The sequence below is a fragment of the Stegodyphus dumicola genome, chromosome X2 (genome assembly GCF_044657685.1).
Source record: "Stegodyphus dumicola isolate Sdum_Otavi_A_Nest chromosome X2, ASM4465768v1".
Classification (NCBI taxonomy): Eukaryota; Metazoa; Arthropoda; class Arachnida; order Araneae; family Eresidae; genus Stegodyphus; species Stegodyphus dumicola.
Genome location: NC_140781.1, coordinates 122,504,549 through 122,528,575, shown reverse-complemented (window position 1 = coordinate 122,528,575; position 24,027 = coordinate 122,504,549). Strand labels below are relative to the sequence as shown.

Below are 24,027 nucleotides of genomic sequence, written 5' to 3'. Positions count from 1 at the left end.
GCTATACTTTTCACAGGACAGTTTTCTCAGAATGGTTTAATTTGAATGAAATATTTTCACAAGTTTTCGTTAATTACATTAGAAAAAAAAATTAAGGTAATTCGATTTTATTCGGTTAAGGTACAAAAATTAAGATCAAAGTATATTGTATTATTAATATTAAAATTATGCATTATTTCTTTTCTATTTATAGAGCTTCTTCCTAAAATACTTTCTTAAATATGACATGATTTTTTGGCTTCTGAAGCAACTTTTAAATCGAAAAATGCAAGTCAATTTATAATTAATGCTCTATTCGGTTCATTTTAAATTAGAGAATTATTAGGAATTAGCGAAATACTTTAAATAAGTATTTCGATAATTCCTAATAATTAAATAGGTATTAAATAGTACTTGACTTTCTCTGAACATTTCTGAAAGGGAATAAAATCAGTTTTTTTTTTAAGTACTATTTAAAACTTGTAACTGAGTTATTATAAAATGTAAGGGGAATAATTCTTTTAATTATACTTATCAGATTTTTTTTTTTACCCTTCATTTCAACAATACATATTCCAAAACTCTTTATTACATTCTTAAGTGCGCATCTCATAGCATTTGCTTTACAATACCTTTTAACAGATTGCTTTCCAATACGAACAATTCTTGTTTAAATAGTTTTATAACGTAGTTGTCAACAGGATTTCAATTTATGTTTACAATTCAATATTAAGGTTATTATATATTTAGATAACATTTATAATCATTATAAATTAGATATATTTAATAATTAGATTTCTTCACAGTACTTTCACAGTTGTTTATAAGTGAATAAATTCTTCATTTCAAATGCATTTATAAATAATTTAATGAATATTTAAGTATTTTGTCAAAGGCAGATACATGCTTTTTGCAAGCACATGCATAAATACACATACATATTTCCTATTTTTCATTTCCGGCATGTGCAAATCTTTAATTTCTGTGCATTCACTATATTTTTCGTGTAAAGTAATTTACACTAATTTAGCATACACCCGAAAGTTTTACATAATATATATATATATGAATATAATTTGAATGAAAATTATAAGTATTATTTTTAATACCCACTCAAAGGTCAGTTTTTCTTCAAAATTCTTCCACGATGGCATCTCTCTCTTTAGGCAGATAGCCCTTGCATGCGTTACACTATTTAATCTGACTTATGTGCCTAATTACAAATATTTTAACGTACATAATTTTATATTTATAAAACGTGTAAGCCCAAAGTGATTATTTTTCAGATATATAAAATTAAAACGATGGGTTTAAAATGAGCAGCAGTAAAGCCTCTCCTCTAGAAAATTTTGAAAGGTACATGTTACAATAATATATGGATGTGAAAAAAATTTGTTTTATTTAAAACATTTTGACGTTTAAAAAATAAAATAAAAGTAGCGAATACTCTATCAAGGGTATCGAAAGACGTATACAATTTTAAATGTACCATAAGGTATTTTTCATTCTTTAAGCATAACATTTTTCTTAAAATCTATATTTTTGTAGTGCAACAGCTTATAATTTTATAAAACAAATTCATAATCAAAATCGCAGTTATTAGTTATCGAAAAATAACCAATATGTGATTTTTGCGTAAATGTCACTAAACTATACAAATTGCTATTATCCATCCCACTATGAATGTTTCTTTCATGCGAAAGTGTCCCTTTTTCGATTTCTATGGAACTGTCGTGTGTCGAAATACTATCAGAATCTTGTCAAGCGAGCTTCTGAATGTAAACAAAGAACACCCCATCTGGTGACCCAAGCCTCAAAGCAGTACTTCACTTTTAGCGCGGGTTGGCCCCTCCTCCCTTTCCTACCTCAATGATATCAACCAACCGCTTATGAATGTTTAATGGATTTCCAAAGAGCACGAAGCAATCATAGAGAGTCACAGGTTCAGTTCGCATCTAGACTCTGCAAATTTCCAGTATTACTGTCAATTACGCGAAGTTAATGACTTTGATACACTTTCTCGACTAATGATATCCGACAAACTTTTCCAAACGTCAGATAGAGAAACGGCAACTTACATTAATATTAAAACAGGAGAAAATTGGTTCAAACCTAAGGATTTAGCTAAAGAAGTTGACCTTTATTTGTAAACAAAGGCAAATTGTTAAACGAAACCACTTTTAACATTAACGAAAACATAGCTAAAGTATCCCATTCTTCAAGAGAATCGAAATATATTCCGCTTCATATGAGAAGCAACATAAATAAAAATAAATATCCACCCAAAGACTGTTACATATGTGGAAAATTAACGCACCTAGTGAAAGCTTGTCCAAAAATAAACAAATCGTAAAAACCAAATACTCCTTTAAAAAAGGAAACACCAAAGAAAAATACTAGTGACAAAGTAATAGCAAAAATCGGATCTTTATGCTCGTCAGATGAAATTTTTGCACAACCATTGCAAAAGGTAAATATTTGCATTGCAGGTAACGAAATCCAAGCCATAATTGATTCGGGGGCTGAAATTTCTGTTATAAATCCGAAACACATATCAAATTTCTCTATTGAGAACAACTTAAAATATTGACCTAATTTCCACATTTGGAGAAACCATCTCAGCTAAAGTGACTAGAATTCCTATATCCGTCAGAAATGCTGATAACCTTAATTTATTGAAACCTGTCGAAATATTAGTAGCTGTAGCAGAAAAACTTCATATTCCCTGCGTAATTACTCCAAATGTTTATGATTTGTTGACCTCTGAATCACATCTGCTTAACACGAATCTTGATTGCGACACAGTGTCTCCATCGCAGATACCGGAAGTGAGGAGTCATCAGTCAAAATAATTTGAAGGTGAAAGCCGTGCTGATTTATTTATGACAGGAGGAGAGCAAAATGTTGTCATAAGTTGCATTCAGCTTGAAAACGAAAGTAAGGGTCAACATTCAGATGCCAGTATTTTTAAACAACAGCAAAGGGAATGTGAGACATTACGCAATATCTATAAAGACGTGCAAAGAAATAAAGATAAATATTTTTTAATGGATGATTTGATTTATCATACCAAAAGAATTTCCGGAGTACAAGTTAGTCAGTTGGTATTGTCTAAAGTTAGAAGGGAGCAAATTTTTAAATTAGCTCACGAATCTATTTTTGCAAATCATTTAGGGATGAGAAAACAAAAGAAAGGATTCATTATTAATTTTATTGGCCGAACATGTCACGAGATTTGAAGAATACTGTAAAACTTGTAAGGAATGTCAATTACAAAGTAGAGGAAGAACCAGAGATTGGATACCCATAGTTCCAGTTGAGAGACCTGAATTTCCATCTGACACAGTGAATGTAGATATAATCGGTCCTATTGAAACTCCATCAGCTCGTAAACACAAATATGTACTATGTTTAGTCGACCAACATTCTAGGTGGCCAGAAGCTGTCCCTTTGAGAACAATTACAGCAAAATCAACATGCGACGTATTATTAGAAATCTTTATGAGAACGAGCATACCTCAGGTAATAGCTAGCGATCAAGGTACCAATTCTGTTGCAGAATTAAAACAAGAATTTCATACCAGATTAGGAATAAGTCCTAGATTTGCAACAACAGGACATCCACAAAGTTCGGGATTAGTTGAACGGTATAACCAAGTTCTAAAATGTATGCTTCGTCACATCATTTAAAAGGACTCTAAAAATTGGGGCAAACACATACCATACCTGTTATTCGCTTACCACGAAATTCCAAATTGTACTATGGGAGTACCCCTATTTAAATTAATGTATGGAAGGTCAGTGGTCCGTTGTCAGTATTAAAATCGTCATGGTCAGGAAAAATTCCATTACCAATAAAATTGGGTAAAAGTGCTGTTGATTATCTACAGGAGCTAAAACTGAATTTAGAAATAGCAGCAGGGCAAGCATCTATAATAGTAGAATTGAAACAAGGTGCATATGCAAGATATGCTAATCAAAGGGCTATATATAAAGAAATAAATCCTGAAGATCAAGTGTATTTGCTGATTCTAGATTCCAGTAATAAAATGTATGCGAGATGGACAGGACCTGCATAAATAGTATCTCGTAATCCAGATTCTTACAGAGTCAAACTGGCAGATATTCCAAGTAACTTGTTACTGGAACCACGGAAGGCTAAGTTTTATTTGGCTAAAAACTGAATGGCACAGATAATTCTTTCAATAACATTGTGCCAATGCTTAGTCACCTTTTTTTTTATTAATTTTGAAATTCTGAATCAACAGGTTTATTCTTCCATAATCGTTCTAAGAAATCGGAAAGATGTAGATTTCAGAAATACATTTTATTTTTTCATGAAATTTTAAGTGCTCATTTAAGTGATTCCATTCATTAAATTCAGAACTACACAGTTTTGCGTTGCTGAAACTGTTAAAAATTCTGCAACAAAAACAATAAACAGAATTTTTTCAGCAGAATTTAGCAACCTTTTAACTCTTTCGTTGTGTGGCAAGATTCAACAAAATACATCTGAAACAATTTACGTCCATTTTTGCCTTTTGGGAAAACGAAACTCGAAACCAGATAATACAGGACCATTTTCTATTAAGGCTTGAACTTGCACATAATTCGGAATCATCAGGCACAGGAATATGCGTATCTACTACTGTAGATTTCACTAGCATTTTTTCTGTTTTTTCGACCGTCTGCATTGAAGTTAAAGGTAATTCCCGCTTGAAAACACTTTCTAACTCTTTCTGATTATTAGGTTCTTTTGGCAATTTCAGTAGCAGCTGAGATGTTGTTGGACAACTAGTGCTAGTAGCATCAGTCTCTGGGTTTTGGAAAAACTAAGTAATTTTAAAGTTCTGATTTATTATGTCTTCTTCTCACTTTCTTTTTCTTCATTGCATTCTGATCCTGAGACAGTTTTTTCTGTTTTCCCTCCAATATCTGGGGAAAGGTGAAAACAGAAAAAGCAGAAGTAAAAATAAAAGTAGAAAATATCTATTATAAGAACTATTGTATTAAACACTTCTTCTTAAGAACACTTGGAAAGTCACTGTTTAAAATATTTTACTGTACTTCTCAAAACTGAGTATATCTTAAACCATTGCTTGGAAAATATATGAACTATTAGATCCATACCAAATAATTCAAGGAGGTGGTAGTACTCTTTTGTTTATTAATGTAAATAAATCAAACTTAAAGTATGTAACTTAAAGTAAAATTTAATCAAATAACAAAACATTTGCCTTTAATTTTCCATATTGCTAAAAATTGGAAAATGGCCAACTTTTGGTTTCAGAATACCTTGTATATTTTTACTTCTTCAAATCTCAAACAGGTATATTTTCAATTCAGTGGTATCCCGTAAATATATCAATCCTTTCTTCTAGAAAGACAATAATTTTTAGTTGAATACACAAATGGTTCATGTAAAGAAACAAAAAAAAAAAAAAACTTTTTTCGAGTAAGTATCCTCAAATTGTGGCTTTTTCTGAATCAAAAAGCTAAGCTAAATTTAACATAGTATGACACTGCACTGACCTTTTTTATGTAGAATAAGAATAACAACAAGCAATCACCCAAAAAAATCACAATAAATATAAATGTTGCACAAATTACTACAATTGCAACAGTAGACACATAACAAGGACTAAGCAATTTATCTATCGCATCTATGGCGACAGTGTCTACCTTACATACTCATCAGCATCATGTATTTTCGTTCACATATATTTACAAAATCGGCTCAACTTATGTCAAAAACTGCAAACAGAATTAACTGATAAAAATCAAAGCTATATAAATAGTATAGATCTTATGTATGAACTGCAGTTTTTGAAAACTTTTGGAGGAAATGTAGCATTGCCAGTTGAAACTCTAAGCTACATCGTTGTCAACAACATAGAGGTGTGTAAAAAGTAATTTTGGACATATCTCTAGATATCAGCTGTTCCGTCTCAGTTAGAATATTTCTGCGTATTTTGTACTGGCTTAACATTTGCAGTGCCACGTAAGGTCAGTGGCAAGAGCCCAGTACTAATCAGTAAGTGATAGGGATGCACTCGGTTCATACCGAGTCTCCGTTCCTCTTCCAAACTAAGCGGCAGTTAATTGTTCCTTACTCAGGGGTACTTCAATCTACCAGCAGAGGTCTTCATACAGGAATCATGTGAAATTATTAAAGAACTAGAGGACTATCTGGAGAAAATGGAGGTAAGTCTCAAATACCTCCTTTCAAAATTAAAATCAAAAGTTAATGCATTACCATTACTTAATAGTACTGTTGAAAATATTAATGTTAAATTGCCTGAAATACCGTTACCTCAGTTCTCTGGAAAATATGAAGGATTTCACGATTTTAAGTGCCAATTTATATCCTTAATTGCTGAAAATAAAAGGCTAACTGAAACACAAAAACTTTATTATTTAAAGGCTGCTCTTAATGGAGAGGCAAAAAATATCAAGAATTGTGAAGACACATACCGATCACTGTTTCAAGCCTTAGAATTACGTTACGAAAATAAATGAGCGATAGTTGATAGCCATATCCAAAATATTTTGAACCAAGAGAAAAAATTCAGGAAGAATTATCCAAGGAGCTTCGCCGATTATAAGATCATAACAAATGCAATCTACGCTCCTTAAAAACATTAGAGTAAAACCTGGATAGGCTATCTAACGCAATTTTAATAAACATTCTCCTCCAGAAAATTGACAAGGAAACTCGAAAGCAATTTGAGCTTACCTTAAAATCTAAAGATGTTCCATTAATCGATGAATTTTTAAGTTTTCTTGAAAATCGAACTTTGGTGTTAGAAAGCATTCATAAAAATATGCCTATCAAATTTCCTCCTAAACCCAGAATCAGAGCAAAACCAAAGAGTTTTGTTATAAATTCAATTAATTTCAACTCAAAAAAATGTATCCATTGTAAAGGAAACCATACCCTCTTTAAATGTAGTGCATTCAAACAAATGAATGTTGAAAATAGGCTCATTGTTGTCAAAAAAAAAAAAAATTATGTGTGAATTGTCTAAAATCTCATTCCGGAGAATGCAATTCAAACTTTTCGTGCAGCCACTATTTCCGAAAACATCATTCCTTTCCCCATGGGGACAATGACCCTCAGTGTCCAACGGACACTCCCTGCTTTCTGCCAAACCAGGGAAAAACAAACCTCTCCGAAGAAGCTTCGGGTGACAATATACAGCAAGCAGTACATAGTCTTGCATCCACTTCTGGTGCGGGAAACTCTGTCTTACTGAGTACGGTGGTTATATATGTGACGAATGTGTTCGGGCAGCGCTGCAGAATAAGAGCCTTACTGGACTGCGGTTCGCAAATGAACCAAAGAATTCACCAAAGAATGCGCACCAAAGAATCACCAAAGAATGCGCAGAATTTTTGGGCTTGAAAACTAAACCCATCCGAACGCACATTTTGGGAATAAGTGGATCAGCTCATTCAATCAAAGCGAAAATTTTCACCCATATTTTGAATGAAACACAGGCTTTTTCTCACAATTTAGAATTATGTATTATTCTAAAAATAACAGATGTAATTCCTTCAACAAAACTGGATATTTCTAATCTAACGATACCGCATGACATTAAATTAGCAGACCCTAACTTCTTTCTATACACCTTGTAAAATCAATATATTGACAGGAAATGAATTATTCTTTAACATCTTGAAAGAAGGTAAAGTTCAAGCGCTGAATGGAAACATAATATTGTAAAGCACAGATTTTGGTTATTTAATGACAGGGGTTCTACCTACTATTAATAATCAACCCTACTGTTATTTGATAAAGGAATCAAGTTTCGATAATGCAATTAAGAAGTTTTTCGAATTAGAATCCTTTCCGGGAGATGGTAAGGAAGTCGTAAAGAATGAAGAAGAAATATTTTGCAAAAAGTATTTTATGAAACGTACTTGTGTGATAAAACAGGTAGATACATAGTAAAATTACCTATGAAGGATGATGCTACTTCTATGCTGAGTTCATCTAAAGAAATTGCTATTAAGAGACTGAATACAATTTGGAATCGTCTTGATGCTAACAAGACTATGGGCTAATTTGTATAAGGAATTTATGAACGAATATTTAAGCTTAAATCACATGGAATCTGTTAAACCCATGGATAACTATGATACTTGTTACTACATTCCCCATCACGCAGTATATCACCTGGAGAAAACTTCAACTCGATTAAGAGTTGTTTTCGATGCATTGTGTAAATCATCAAGTGGCTATTCGCTAAATTCAATTCTATTGAACGGAGGAACAATTCAAGAAGATCTTTTTTCTATAGTTTCCAGGTTTAGAAAACATCGCTTTGCCTTCAGTGCAGATATTAAGCAGATGTATCGACAAATACATCCATCGCAAAGAAATTTACAGCAAATTGTTCGGAAGCCAAGCCGCGAGGCCCCTGTTCAAGTGTATAGGTTACGTACGGTTACATATGGCACTACTAGCGTGCCATTCTTAGCCATGAGAACCTTTAGCATTGGTAGCTGACGAACAGGACCATTTTCCCAGGGCGGCTGCTGTCACATCTACGGATTTTTATATGGATGATATCCTGACAGGAGGGAATACTTTAGAACAAGGATGTTAAACTCGCGGGCCGCATGCGGCCCACAACAAATATTTTTGCGGCCCGGCCAATATATCGGCAAATAATAATATATAATAATAAAATAACATATCGACGAAGAAAAAAATGAAATGTTTACTGCTAAGTAATTAACGATAATTTATTCAGTGTTGTTAGATTACTCACAGCGAGCTGACACACACACTACTTAAATTACAAATGCGTGTGAGTAGCTTGCGTTCAGCTACCTTCGGCTTTTGGGGGACGTGTGCACTCAGAACTTGTACGCATCCCCCGATAGCCGAATGTGGCCGAACTCATGATCTCAGTTTTCCAATCATAGTTTTGTATGATATATTGGTGCATGCATGTGCATGCACTTTGCTTTATTATTAATTATTACTTAATTCATATTGTTATGGATTTCATAGTTATTTATTTATTTAGTTTTTCTTTATTTAGAATTGTAATTAGATTTGCTTCATGTTGCCTTAGCAACGCAGACGATTTTTGAAAAAGACAGCTGCGTTGGAAGGTTAAAAATAGAACAGCGCGTGCATTTAATACCTAATAAATAAATATCTTGTAATTGCTGTTGCCATCCACAAAAATCCAGATATTTATAGATGTTTCCAGTATATTCGAGAAATTAATTATAAAATTATAAAGCTTATAAAAGCCGAGAACAAACAACTCATCTCAGTAGTAGCTGTAGTTCTAGCGAACTGTTTGTTTACTTAATGCTGTGATTGATTTGTAGCGATTTCGCTGTGAGATAGAATTAGTTTCTCTGTTTTTAATTGATTTTTGCTAAACGTTTGACATTTTGTGATATTGTTAGAATATTTTTGAAGAAATATTTCAGCATTTTGATTTATCTCTTGTGGAACGAATAAATTTTTGTTAACTTTTTAACGTTAACCGTGTTTATTCCAGCCCTTTGTATTCAGTATGTCTATATCAAAACAAAGTGGTAGTAAAATTAAACGAAAAATCGCTGACGAACATAGAATATTCCAAGTAAAGTGGGAATTAGAATATTTTTGCTGTGAAATAAAAGATAAAATAATCTGCTTGATATGTAATAATACTATTAATGTACCAAAGTTATATAATATTAAACGTCATTACGAACAACACAAATCGAAATATAACAATTACGAAGGATTAATGAGAGAAGAAACGTTGAAAGAGCTCAAGTTAGGAGTGAAAAAGCAACAGTCCATGTTTAGTAAAGTATTGCAAGAAAGTGAAGCGGTGGTACATGCAAGCTACGTCTTGTCCAAGTTGATAGCTAAACATTCGAAGCCTTTCACTGACGGTGATTTCATCAAGGAATGCCTAATGAAAGCTGGAGAAATTGTTTGTCCTGGAAATGTGAAGGCTTTTCAATCAATTACATTGTCTCGAAATACAGTTGCGGAAAGAGTTACTGATTTAGCCGCGAATTTAAGAGATCAGATCAAAGCAAAATCATCTAGTTTCGAAAGTTTCTCCATTGCCTGTGACTAGAGCACGGACATTAGTGGCAAAGCTCAATTAGCAGTGTTTCTTTGTTCTTGTGACAAGAATTTTAACATTTTTGAGGAATTACTGGAACTAATACCGATGCCTGGTACTACCACAGGAGAAGATATATTTACTTGTGTTTTTGGACTTCTGCAGAAATACAATCTACCTTTGGCAAAATTAAATTCTGTAGCTACAGATGGCGCTCCATCAATGACCGGGAAAAACAAGGGCTTCGTAGCATTACTAAGAAAAAAACTTAGTGAAATTCAAGGTTCAAACATTCATCATATGCATTGTATTATACATCAAGAAGTTCTATGCACGAAAGTAATAAATATGGAGAATGTTTTGTCATATATTAAAAAAAGTTATAAATTTTATAAGATCTCGAGGTTTAAATCAGCGTCAATTCACTGCTTTCTTAAGTGAGTTAGATAGTGAATATTCGGGTGTGTCCTACTATACAGAGGTACGTTGGTTATCTTGCTCCAAGATTCTCAAACAATTCTGGGATTTGAAAGAAGAAATATGTCAGTTTTTAAAAACGAAAAATCAAGACGTAAGTTTGTTTTACGATCCAATATGGATACAAGATTTGTCTTTCTTGGTTGATATAACCAAACACTTAACCGATTTAAATTTATCATTACAAGGAAAAGATCATATCATTACGAACATGTTTGACATAATTAAAGCATTCAAATGTCAACTAGTTCTTTGGGAAAAACAACTTAAAAATGAAGATTTGATGCACTTTCCGACGTGCAGCATGAACAAATCAAGTTCAGATGATATTTGTTTGTATCAAAAATACGCAGAAAAAATTGCAAATTTAACAACTGAATTTGAAACGAGGTTTAATGATTTTAGTTCCCTCGAAGACAATTTATTTTTGTTTTCTTCGATTTTCTCAATAAGTATTGACTCAGTACCCAGCCATATGCAAACGGAGGTGATCGAGAGTCAATGCAACTCAAATTTGAAAGCAAAATTCATTGAAGTGGGCGTGCCTGAATTTTACAAATATTTACCAGCCAGGTTTGAAAATACTCGAAACTTCGCATATGAAATTATTTCCATGTTTGGTAGCACTTATCGTTGTGAGCAGTTATTTTCAGTCATGAAAGGTAATAAGTCTCCTATTAGAAAATGTATTAATGATGCTCACCTTGGGTCAGCGTTGAAAGTTATCACTGCAAACAAAATTTTTCCCGAAATAGGAAAGATAATAGCAGAGAAGAGATGTCAAGTATCAGGATGTAAACATAAAATTTTTCTTGTTCTTTTCTATATAAATATATGTATGTTTATTATTGTATTATTCGAAATAAATCTACGTTTCTACGAATTTTTTTTTTTTTTTTGGCCCGCCTAAAGTTAGGCATATTAAAATTTTGAAACTGAGTTAGGGGTCTGAGCAGTCGGTTTAACTGAGGGGTTATTAGACTGATTGTCAGTCTTATTGGTGAAGGAAATTCCCTATCAAACAACAAACTGAAGACAAGCGGCGTGAGACACTTTTGTTCTCAGGCCACATAGATGACCATTCGAATTTTGGATGCCGAAATTTCAGGTGGTGCGTTTTAAAGCTCTTATAGCAACCTCGTATCATTCATCTTCTGTGATAGTGAGGTTCCTTTAATGTTATCTGGTGACTGTGTTCTTTTGTGACTGGGTATTATTTCTGTTGTGCTATACTTTGATGGTCATGGAAGGAAACGATTTTCCCTTGTTACCGGTTAAGAATTTAACTATTGGTCTCCATCATGTGGCTCGTCTCCTTGCGGATTTTTGCTCTTACAGGAACCAGATCTTGGAAGACAATTGACAGAACTTACGAAATAAAGATTTTAATGTGTTAACCTTTAAAAGACTGAAAAGTCTGGAAAGGTTTACTTAAAAAGATGGGAAATAGGAATGTTACTTCCACCCCCTTAAATTGCCATTTCAATGTGAAACTACTACTCTTTTGAAATCTTTCCTTTAGGGTGTCACTTTTGTTAATTTTGAGATAACAGACTAAAGCGAAGGTGCGAAGGTCATCGGACGAGTGGCAGGGAAGGTTGGACAATGACTAGCCGCATACCTTGAAGGGTGAGGGGTGGCAGAATTTCTCTGAATGGCCTATATTTCAACCACCGTCTTCAAAGTGGACATGTTGGTGCTTTGCTCAATATGGAAAATTTTGTATGGAGTTTGTTAAATTTCTTGGGATTGCTTGGGCAATTTTCTTATCGTGTTAGAGTGAAACAGTGTTATAGGAGGGTTCTCGCAATTTATGATTCGTGTCATATCGAAACCGTGTTACTGGATGCTGTCTTGCAGAAGGGCTACCTGTACTTACATTTTATGCCATTAAAGTCTTTTTCCTTCCAGATTTTCTGTAAGGATGCAAGCAGGTGAAATTTTGTACTTGCCAAGAAGAAAAACAAAATCTTGTAAATTTTGAATTTTTACATTTAATAATTAAAAATCTAATCTGATTGTAAGAGGTGAAGGTCCTCTTTTTCGTGTACTTATATTCTGGCAGGGAAATACGTGAGGTTCATCTATTTATTTTTAACTAATAGTACATTTTAAGCTGGAAAGTATTTACTCTCTTTTCACCCATGCCTTTCATGTCAGAACGTAAATGAGATAGTGAGAGTTTATTCAGATTAAGGTAGAATGAAGTGCTACTTAAGCAAGAATTTCAGAAGTTAGTTTTCAGAAAGTGTCTGCCTAGTCTAGGCCACGTTGTGCTGTGATTATTTGCGACTTGTATTAGCAGCGTTGGTGTGTTCTTGCCTTTAGGCTTGTCTCACCAGTTACTTTAGACCTGTGAGCTCTTCCTGTGCATTAAAAGTATTCTGTGAGCCATTAGGCTAACCTACAAGGCCTTTGAAATTACTAGTTGTTATGTATTTCTGTTAATCCAGAAGTGTTAGGTTCTTGTAACCCAAATTGGATCATTTGTTAATTTTATGATTGAATAAAGGGTCTTATACACCTTTCCTCTGATCTCTGTTTAGTTTCACAAAGTTACAAGATAATTCTTCAAAAGACCATTTTAAAAGTTTATGTTTCCTAAGCATCATAGACTTGACAACCCGTATTGATAAATTTTTGTGGTGCCCTTCTCCCTAATGCCCTAAGCACCTGCTTAATTTGCTTAATGGCTAATCCAGGTCTCATGGCAAGTTTATTGGTGGAAATAGGAATTTGCATTTCTCCCGTTCGCGATTGCACTAAGCAGAAAAGGTGAACTATATAATCGTGCAGAAGGTTCCTCTGGACGGAGAGAGAAAGGGTAGTGTGTCTTCCTGATTCCGATGATGTTTGCCAATGTGGCCAGCAGCTGTGATTCTCTCATGCATGGTGCAGAAATATGATGCATGGAGTCTTAACAAGGAACAGCACAGTAAAAATAAGAAACTATTCAAGCATTCAGGATTATCTTTCTACCTCGCCAAGTACCTGCCTGTATGAATAGAATTGTTAAGCAGGATCAAATCATGCTGTACCAGTCAAGTACATTCGTACGTTATCCATAGTATAATTTCATTAATGTGTCATAGTTTGACACGATATGTTCATCTATGTTGTTAGACTTAAAAGTCACTGATTAAAACTTATGTCATTTCAACTTAGTGTAATTTATACTTCTGTATCGGAGAACCTCGGCTCTACACCTACCATTACGCATAACTCTCAAGGTTCTTTAAAGAACATAAATTTTTCAAATACAACATTTATAACCAGATCTTTTTAACATGGAACAGATGCATTGTGTGATCATGTAGTAGGGAAAAGTTTTAATAAATTTACTATTATCTAATGTGATGTTTGATCAGTAACAACATTACTTTTTGAGAAATGACCATTAAGAGGTTGTTTATTGATTATCTTGATGAGTTTTTTAAATAAAATCAGGATGATATGTATTCAGCAATTTTTACTACTGAATTATATTCAGTTTCATATAACTCCAGTGTGGAGCTGAAATCCTTTGCACGTTTCAAGTAAAAATAAGAAGCAGTTGTTCTATGGAAATGAAAAGAAAAAAACACAAACAGGATAATAGCTGGGTTGCTAGTTTGTTTGTGATAAGATTGTACACACTGGTAACATTTTTAAATACAAATGCTATTTCGGTTAGAGCAGACTGAAGGGTATCCCTTGTATTATCGCGAAGTTGTTTCATTCATCGCCAAGTTGTTGTTTCGTTTATGGTAACCTGAGTAGTTGAATGTTCCGTAAATATACTTTTACCTAGAATTGGGTACTCCTTTGACTTTTTAAGTGAAAATATATTGATGTGTACATGGACAAAGTCAAGGGAGTGCACAATGCCTAGTTTGTGCAATTCTGTGATTTTTTTTTAAAGTGAAAATAGGTGAATGTGTACATGGATACCGAGTTTGTGCAATTCTTTGACTTGCTATTTTGGCTTTGTGTAGTGGCGATTTTAGCAAAAATCGCCGCTACACAAAGCCAAAATAGCAAGTCAAAGAATTGCATAAACTCGGTATCCATGTACTGCTAAAAATTCCCAATTTTTGACAAGGGGTACCCGTAAATATACTTTTACCACTATTTCTTAAACGGTCAAGAAATTGAATGCTATTATTGATTTCTCTATTCATCATAAGTTGCAAGATGGGAAAATTTTCTGAAATAAAAAATTACACAGCTTTAAGTTCATTTTCTGAATGTTTTTACAATACAAAAACATCATCTACATTACCTATTACATAAAATATGTTTTGGGATGAACTTAGATAAAACAAAACTTTCCCCATTTCAGCCAAGGTAGGTGACACTCATGCTCCCATAATGAGACCTTGCTGTTTGCAGGTTTCTTCGTTGGTTTGAACAAGCTCTACAGTAATTTATGGAAGAGTAAGTTTTATCAAAGCAAACATTAAATAACATTAAATTTATTTGAATTTTTCACCACTAATCAATTACCCAATACATCTGCTCCATTTCAAAGATGTGATTATTATAAACTTGCCATTACCCTAACCCCATCCACCTGGAAATTGTTAAAAATCACATAAATGAAACGTTGCCACAATAGACACTATATTATCCTGATTCACAATGAAGATATTGGTACAGAAATGCAATATATCGGCTCAAGATCCAGAAAACTATCGATAAGAATTACTAAATATTAGATATCTCCGAGTTCTCTGCCAACCAGTTCATTGCTTAAAACAGCACATATTTAGTCAAATACTTTTCCAAAGATCTACATTCAATAATTGCATGGGAAAATGATAAAATCATCAAAAATTATAAAAAGAATTGAAATCACTACATTGTTGAGTGAGAACAGAGACCCTCCTTTCAATCTCCATATATCTGGACCACAATCTTGTCTCCAGAAACTCTATAAAAACCTATTAAAGGCTATGAACATGATGATGTCATTCATTCCGGGTCCAACTGACGAAGCAGTGCAGTCAGTCATCCACAAAAACTCTTGTACTTTTATTTTATTTAGGTTTAAACATGGTTCTGGCATGTCACCCTAGAGTATTTTACTCATTTTCAGCTTTATTTTAACAGCATGTGCCTTTTTTTTTATTATTTTTTTTTTTCCTCTTAACCCTCTGGCTGATCATTCCGCAGGCATATGTTTTTTTCCTTTATTGAGGAGTGCATCCCGATTTTTTCATGGTTTAACCATTGAAATAAATTATATAGAGTATTAGGCGTTTAGTTTACATTTTGGCCAACAGATATCATTAGTTGTCCACTAAATTGCGGCATTTGAAGGCACGTATTAGTGCTCAAACTTTACTTTTTGCCGCTTTTTTCTTACAGAAATGGCTGCTAGAAATATTCAGCGATTATCTTAATTCTTTCATTAAATTATTGAATCATTAATTAGATTTATTGATTAGATTAATAATTAGATTGATTATTAATTAGATTTATTGAATCTGGTGCAAAGACTGAGAAGTTGGACTTTGACTTGAACCCTGTTTTGAACTCTAGCATACTAAACTGCATTTCTAGGGTATTTTTCCCCTCAGTGCTTTATATTTTCTTAAATTTTACTTTTTTATATTATGCAATAAATAGAAATTAACTGTAATTCGACTGAAATTTATTTAAAAAAAGATTTTTTTGGTAATAACATCTGAAATTGGTTTTTCTGGCAACTTGTTTCTTATGATAAAAATCTATATAAAAAATATTTTCTAGAAAGCAAAAGTGCATTTTTCAATTCTCCAATATACATAGCAGGGGTGGCCAAACTGCGGCTCGCGGGCCTGATATGGTTCTCGCAGGCAATTTGTGCGGCTCATGCATATAAAATATATGTATGAAATATGGTAAACTAAAACTATTCAGTGTTCAAAAAGAAGTAATTAATTAGTTTAGACTCTTTTTACAAAGTTATCAGGGATTTCTTTCTATTTAAAACCTCCTCCACTACTTCTATAATGATGTAAATACGAACTTGTGGCTTTTAGAAAATCTAGATGCGGCTCTCGAACATTCCTGAATTCAAACATGCGGCTCTTACTGACATGAAGTTTGGCCAACCCTGTTATATAGATTTAAAATATGAAAAGAAAAAAAAAAAAAAAAAAAAAAAAAAAAACCAATTCTGGAAGCAATTTTGGTCTACAAATTGAGTAGTCAGAGGGTTAAAATGCCAAAATAACTTTCATAATGATACTGCTATAAAATTAATTACATTACGCAAAGCAGACCGATTACTACACAGATTTCATTTCATTCCTTTCAAACTCTGGCAATAAATATATTATTCTTCCCAGAGGAAAAAAATTCTTTTATTATCATTTTATGATAACTACTACAATCTAATTAATAAACTTACAAAGAAATTGAGATACTTAACATATTTTCACGTACACCATTTCTGACAAACAAAATTAATCATGAAAGATGTGATTTATATCCAATAATGGTTTAGGGAGACATTTCAACATACTTATAAGATCTTCACTTTAGTTTTATACACTTCATACTAGTTTTTTTATGTGTTATATCCATAAAATGTATCAGTTGATTATCTGAATAAAGACCTATCTGTTTCTTCCAGACTTCATCAGAATGACTGGTGCAAGTTTTGAGCTCTCAAGTTTAATATATGATATATTCATAACTTGTGTCTCTTGATTATCAGACTAAAAAAACAGCCATAGATTCCTTCAAACTTCTGTCAGAATGTTCGCCGAGATCTCCACCAACTTTTGGGGTCACTGGGAAAATATATGTAAATACGAAAATTTCTAATTATCATGGATAATAACTTTTAAATAGTGTTACACTCCAGGGGAGTCTAAACGGATATTAACACTAGCATGGCCAGTTAAGTGTTAATAACAAGAACTCATGGTTACGAGTAAATTGTCAATGTTGATGTTGGGAAGTGGATAAGGCAGAATAAGAGGATAAGCATTTTTGGAGAGAGTTAAATTGTAGGTAAGGCAGGTTGAACCTAAGTGTAGGGAAGTACAAGACCATGGAAAAGTTAAAATAATGAAGCACAAAACTGTAAGCAATTGAAGATATCCAGTATTATTTTGAAAGCCACATACTTCTTTCTGGAAAGAACATTTTATTCACTCAACACAATGCAGTTGCATTAAAAAGGAGCAAGTATAACAGACAATTATGTATTACCAGATTAGTTATTTTGGATTTGCGTTTTTATATCTTTTATAGCATATTTATGCATTCTATTTCCATTCTGAAGCATTTAAAGGCATTTAACAGATGAATTTGAATGAAAGTGATACAAGTTATTTGTAATCTTTAGAACAGGTTTCAGCAACATATTATTGGATATCTTTGTCACATTCTGTAAAACTCATCATTTCTGGTAACTTGCCATCAACTTAGTCTGCATTATGTATTGTAGCTAGACCAATAAAAATATAGCAAATAGTTTTAAATTGTAAGGTGATGTGGTGAAGTATTCGCATGCAATATCCATGTTTGCTGTGTTGTACCCATGCGCATTTGCTGTAGTGCGAGTATAAAGACTTAAAACTTTTCGACGAGAGCCACACTGTTAGACTTGTATTTCACTGTTCCTGCTTGTTCATGGTCTACATTTGATGTTGGCTTCTCTTTATGTATTTAGTTTTGTGTTTTACCTTTTAATTTTAAGGTTTATTAAAGTCTTTGGCTTTCCTTTTAATGAACCTTCTGACAAATCTGGAGCATACTTGCCAACCTATGACACTCAAAAATCAGGAGATTTTTTTAAGAAATCGGGAGATTTTTCACAATGTTAAAAAGACTTTTTAAATGATGAAAATATAGTTTTTAATAATGAATTAATTTTAAATAGTAACTAATTCTTAAATGCAAGCAACACAAAAATATCTTACACATAAAAAACATTTTTATTACTTGCATCGTTTAAGAAAACAAAAACAAACAATCATACAAAAAAAAAAAACCACTTTTATCAGTTTTTGTAAAAATGTTATAAACAGTGGCAGATTTTGCTTTCTTTAAGAAAGGAACGTCATAATTTTGTTCATAGCAATTGCCACGTACGCCTGCTTTCACTAATAAAAGTTTTTCTAATTTGTCATCACTAATATTAGATCTAAATTTAGTCCTCATTTTCGAAACAACACTGAAAATTCTCTCGCACTCTGCATTACTGTGGGGAACTGTCAAGATGGCCAACATAATTCTAGACAGTTCACTATATTTTAAAATTCCATCAGCATCTTTCAGTTTTCCAATTAAACTCCATTGAGTGTCAATCCTAGATGATTTTATAAGTTTTCTAATTGTAAACTGCTGTTATGCAGCTGTTGGAACTGTTTCACTTTCTTTTAGAACTCCTTTCAAGATAATAATAAATATCAACAATGTGATTGACTTCTGAATTAGTATCAACAATGTGTTCCTCCAAATTTATTGATATAGAAGCTGCCCTTTTTTCAGCTGCTAAATTTAAGAGGTGACAGGTGCACCTCTTAATCTGCAAATCTGAATTTTCCTAAGATGCCTGCAACACCAGTCTTCAAGCCTACCAATACTGGTGCATTATCAGCACCAAGTGCTAAGCAATTATCCAGAGGGACTACAATTTCTTTTAAAGTTTTAATAATTAGCTGTGTTATATTAAAGCCTGTCAAATGTCCTTCTAAAGTGGGGACAGAAAGTAAACTGCACTCAATTTCTAGACTCTGGATTGAAAAAAGAAACAACAATTGGCTACAATTTTGAATCGGTACTATTGCTTCCATCCATAGAGAGGCAGAAGAGAGGGCTAATCTTTGGAATATGGTAACAGGTAGTTTGGCGACATTCTGGTAAGGCGATAAAGGTTACTAGCTAGGACTTGAGCAGCGTACATGGATAAAGTCAAGAGTGTGCGAAATGCCATTTTTGTGCAATTCTGGGATGTTTTTTTAAATGAAAATAGGTCGACGTGTACATGGTTACCGTGTATGTGCAATCTTGAAAAACGCGGCAAGCAGTTTGCGATTCTGCACTTTCTCCCAATTTCGCACCTAATCTTCATCATGATTAAGCACTTTTGTTCCATAAAAGTTCTAGCATAAGCATAATTCGGCTAGCAGATTGTTAGGGGAAAATGTTCAGAGGAAAAAAAAAAAATATGCCTTTACTTCGTCAAAAAATGGCATCCAAACAAAAACTAGCAGATTGTGTAGCAGGGTTGGTCGCCAAATTTTCGCCAAAAAATCGCCGAGTTACCATAATCCAAAGATTAACCGAACGGAGCTGTTTTATAGCAATCAATAACTGAAGATTTATTTTTCAAACCCATTTCTTTAACAATTGCACCTGTTTTGGTTCTTGCACTTGAATATTTCTTAGCGATTTCACTATCGGAAAACATTTTTCTAAATAAAGCTGCAGCGTGATCCGATGCATTCAGCGGCAGGTTGTGCTCCAGTAAAAAGGCAGAGAACAGACATTCTGCATTAATAACTTTTTGGTCCTCTGTTTCTGAAGAAAAATTTAATTTTCCGTATTTTTCAAAACAACTCATGTTGTACTTGTGTTTTTGTGTACGCAGATGTTTGAGAACATCTGCCTTTCCACCATGCGAAATAAAAAAATCACAACAACAGGCAGTACACATCGCAAATTTATTACATTTCCTTGAGGAAATAATGGAAGGAAAGTAAACTGTGTACGATTTTTGAAATGTACACGAGTATTTCACCTTTCTCACAGATATAACAAAACATGATAATTTCTAAAACTATTTCTCGAAGGCATGTGTACTCACACAACTCAGGACAAAATGACTGAAATAACTAAAGAACATCCAAATAACAGCTTGCTTTGTCCTCATTGGCTAACATATGCCAGATGACACGCAGTGAAGCACGATGCCCATTGGAGAACTGGAGAACGACCTTTCTGGATACATATATGCTCTCACTCACAAAGCAGAAGTTATCTGATTTGCAAGGTTTTGTTTTATATATAAGCTAGAGAAAATTCAATTGCTTTCAGACATCCAAAATCACTTTTTTTTTTTTTTGTTCATATAACAAAGTATTAAGCTAAGTTCCATAAAAATCATGAGAAATTTTAAGAATACGAAAATGTTGGGAGAAATATATTGTAAATCGGGTTGGCGGGAGAGCGGTCAAAATCAGAAGAGTTGGCAACTCTGTTGGAGTAATGTGGCATAAGCCATCGCCACAGTGATATGAGTAATGTGGCAACAGATCTTATAGCCACCTTAGCTACATAAATTAAAAACTTATTGGGTTTTCATCTGCAGAGAACTCGTTGGCGCCGTTGCAATTTTTACTCACCAAGGGATGAGCCGAGCCGTAAACGTGATTTTTAGTGCATGTAAATTCAAGTTAGCAGACAAAACAATATATTAAGCATATGGTAGTAAAAATTCACAAATAATAAGCATGTAGATGTAAAACTAACCAGTTAAATGTGATATACGAAAATAAACCTGTCTTTTTCATAATATATTTCACAATACAAATAACCTTCAACAGTAATCAAATTTTCTTCAGTAGCATTGTTAATAAAACTAGAACTTTATACATTTTATTATTTTTCAAGAGTCATTTGAACTGTATTCCTTACACCAGCAGTGGTTTGCTAATTTTGATGACCAAGGGTATGCATCGAACTACTCTGTCATCTTAGATAATCAATAATATTTTTTATTTCAATTTGATCAGCTATTTATGTTACACCTGCCATCCTCAGAAAGGTTATTTTTAAAAAAGCATTAACAATATAGTATCTTGTTAAAATTTTACGCCATAAAAATTGGAGCCGAGAACCGGCATCTATCGACGAAAATTTCTTTAATTATACGAAAATAGTTCTATGTATTCGTTGTTAAAAAATTCAGAAAAAATAACGTGGAAAATCAGAAAAAATAATAATAAATAAGAGAAGGAGAATATAAATCTCCAAATGCGAACAACAGTGATAATTCAACAAAATGAACGCAAGAGGAATGGTTGCAACCTTCAAACGAACGAATATGATGAATCCGATAGGTTACCAGGTTTGAACTATTATCGCCAAAGTTGGCGATGTTTACATTTATCGGGTTCTCTGTGGAAGTGCTTCCAACTTATTATTTGGTGACTAAATAAAAATGATCAACAGGTATATTAAATCCAAGTATGTAATTGCATAAAAAATGCCGGTTAGAGTAGATTTAAAGGTGCCCCTTGTATTATTATGAAGCTGTTGTTTCATTTATGGCAACCTAAGCAGTTTAATGTTATGGAAAACCGGTTTAATCCTAGTATCCGGTGCACAAGGAATTGGCTACTTTTGGTGACTTTATGACGAGCAGTAAACGGGACGATGAGTAGTTAAACGGGTCATCTTGGTGTTCGCGATAATTTTCAAAATCGCGCCAAGGCTGCACCGTATACTAGGATTTTACCGGAAAACCTATTATGGCATAATTGGTTGTGTGACTGCGGTTAATTTGAATGATGGGAAAAGATTTGTACAGGCTTGTGATGTGTGTTGGTTGGGAAGTACATTGTTATTTTGGCTTTGTGTAGCGGCAATTTTTGCTACACAAAGACAATATAACAAGTCAAAGAATTGCACAATCGTCACCACACAAAGCCAAAATAACAAGTCAAAGAATTGCAGGAACTCGGTATCTATGTGCGGCTAAAAATCGCCAATTTACGCCAAAGGGCACCCAACAAATGACAGTCTAGTTTTATAGGCTCAAGACGATGGTCTCATGATAATCGTAATATCCGCGCTAGTGACGTTTTAAATGCCCAGAAACTTTCCAGTAATATATAAATTCGCTTTCTTTCAGATGGATAATAGACTATCCCCATATTAATAAAATCTACGTTATATCTATGTTAGCTAATATAGAAAATGAAATTATAATAATAAATATTCAGGATTAAATACATTATATGTTTCCAAGAAATTCCACAAACAGCTGTATACTTGTATATTTTGAAATGAAACTATTTCAAACAATAACCGAATTTCTTTAATTACGATGTTCTTGAAACATTCAAATAAGATAAGAACTTGTAAAATATTTTGCACGTGAACAATGAACAAGAACAGAAAAAATGTATTCTATTAACAGTATATCTCACATGATGTCCGTACATGTGTGATCAACATCAGAATGAGAGAAAGCATCTTACTTGAACATAACTAGCAGACCACTGTCCCGGATCAGGAAAGCAGTGAATATACGCTACAAAATTTGTAAGGCAGAAAGATAAAAAAACAGTTTCTAACAATTCGAACAGCAGTTTCATATTCATCACATCTAAAACAAGGTGTATCTTTCAAATCAAATTGTTTACAATACAGACACAACACACACAGTAATTGCACATTGTAAACAAGTTGAGATGACTGGGCCCTGCACTGCGTAAAGCAAGCCACATTACAGTCTATTCATACAGAAGGCTAAATATGAGATTTTGCCGAAACAATCAAAACTACACTATGCTGTCCACCACTAGGCTAAAACATTAAAATTCCCATTGTAGAGATTATAATCTGCAGTCATGCTACTGAAAAACCATCTGGAAGAATGCTATACAGATGCCTGGGTTGAACAATAAATATTTTTTGGTGACATCATGGGTTCCCACGTAAATGCTTTTTGGCGATATGGTGCGTTGTTTCATCAATATATTCTCATGGTTTATCGGTGGAGGTGTACCAAAAAGAAATCAACTTGTAAAATATTAGGTACTGTTCTATAATCCAGACCGGATTAACAAATGTATGCATGTACAGTCGGTCACAAAAGTATTCGAACACCGGTACCCTATCAGAAAATGACAAGATGGCGTTTTTTTTTTCTCTTTCTCTCTGTGTGTCGTGTTATTCCATTCTAGGTTTTCTTCTCCCCCCCCATCTTGGAAAAAACTGGAAAAATTTGGTTACGATCTCTTTTCGAATGGGGAGATTCCATTTTGAGCAAAAGCTGACGACCCTATCTTGGAGAATGAACATGACCGCTCTACACACCCTTTCACTCTCTCTCTTTGAATTGGGAAGCCATTTTGGGAAAAATGCAGACGACCCTATCTTGGAGAATGGAAATGAACGCCTCTCCCTCTTTCTTTGAAATGGAAAGCCATTTTGGGACCTTCTATTCTTGGGGAGGGAGAAAACTGAAGTCTGCACTTCGCTGTCTCTGAAAAGCGGACCCTCTTCTTCTGATCTTGAAGAACTGAAAATGAACGCTCTACACGATCTCTCTTTGAATTCAGAAGGTATTTTGGGACCTTCTAATGTTGGAAAACTGAAATGAACGCTCTACGCATTTTCTCTCTCTCTCTCTTTGAGATGAGTAGCCATTTTGGAGGATTCTCCACCACCATCCTAACCTTGGAAAACTGAAATGAACGCTCTACACCTTCTCTCTCTCTTTCTCTCTTTCTCTGAAATGGGTAGTCATTTGAAAACTCCCTAACTT

General features: G+C 33.6%; 1 protein-coding gene across 4 annotated transcripts in view; it reads right to left on the bottom strand.

Moving 5' to 3' along the window:
• Positions 1-22,938, bottom strand: part of LOC118191758 (Golgi-pH regulating cation channel) — a 240,620-nt gene extending 217,682 nt beyond the window's left edge. For all 4 annotated transcript variants that reach the window (XM_085809783.1, XM_085809784.1, XM_085809785.1 and 1 more), the window contains exon 1: positions 22,736-22,938. In XM_085809783.1, coding sequence (XP_085665909.1) covers positions 22,736-22,858 — 123 coding nt within the window. In that variant the 5' untranslated portion in view covers positions 22,859-22,938. The remainder of the gene's footprint in view (positions 1-22,735) is intronic.
• Positions 22,939-24,027: the final 1,089 nt, after the last annotated feature.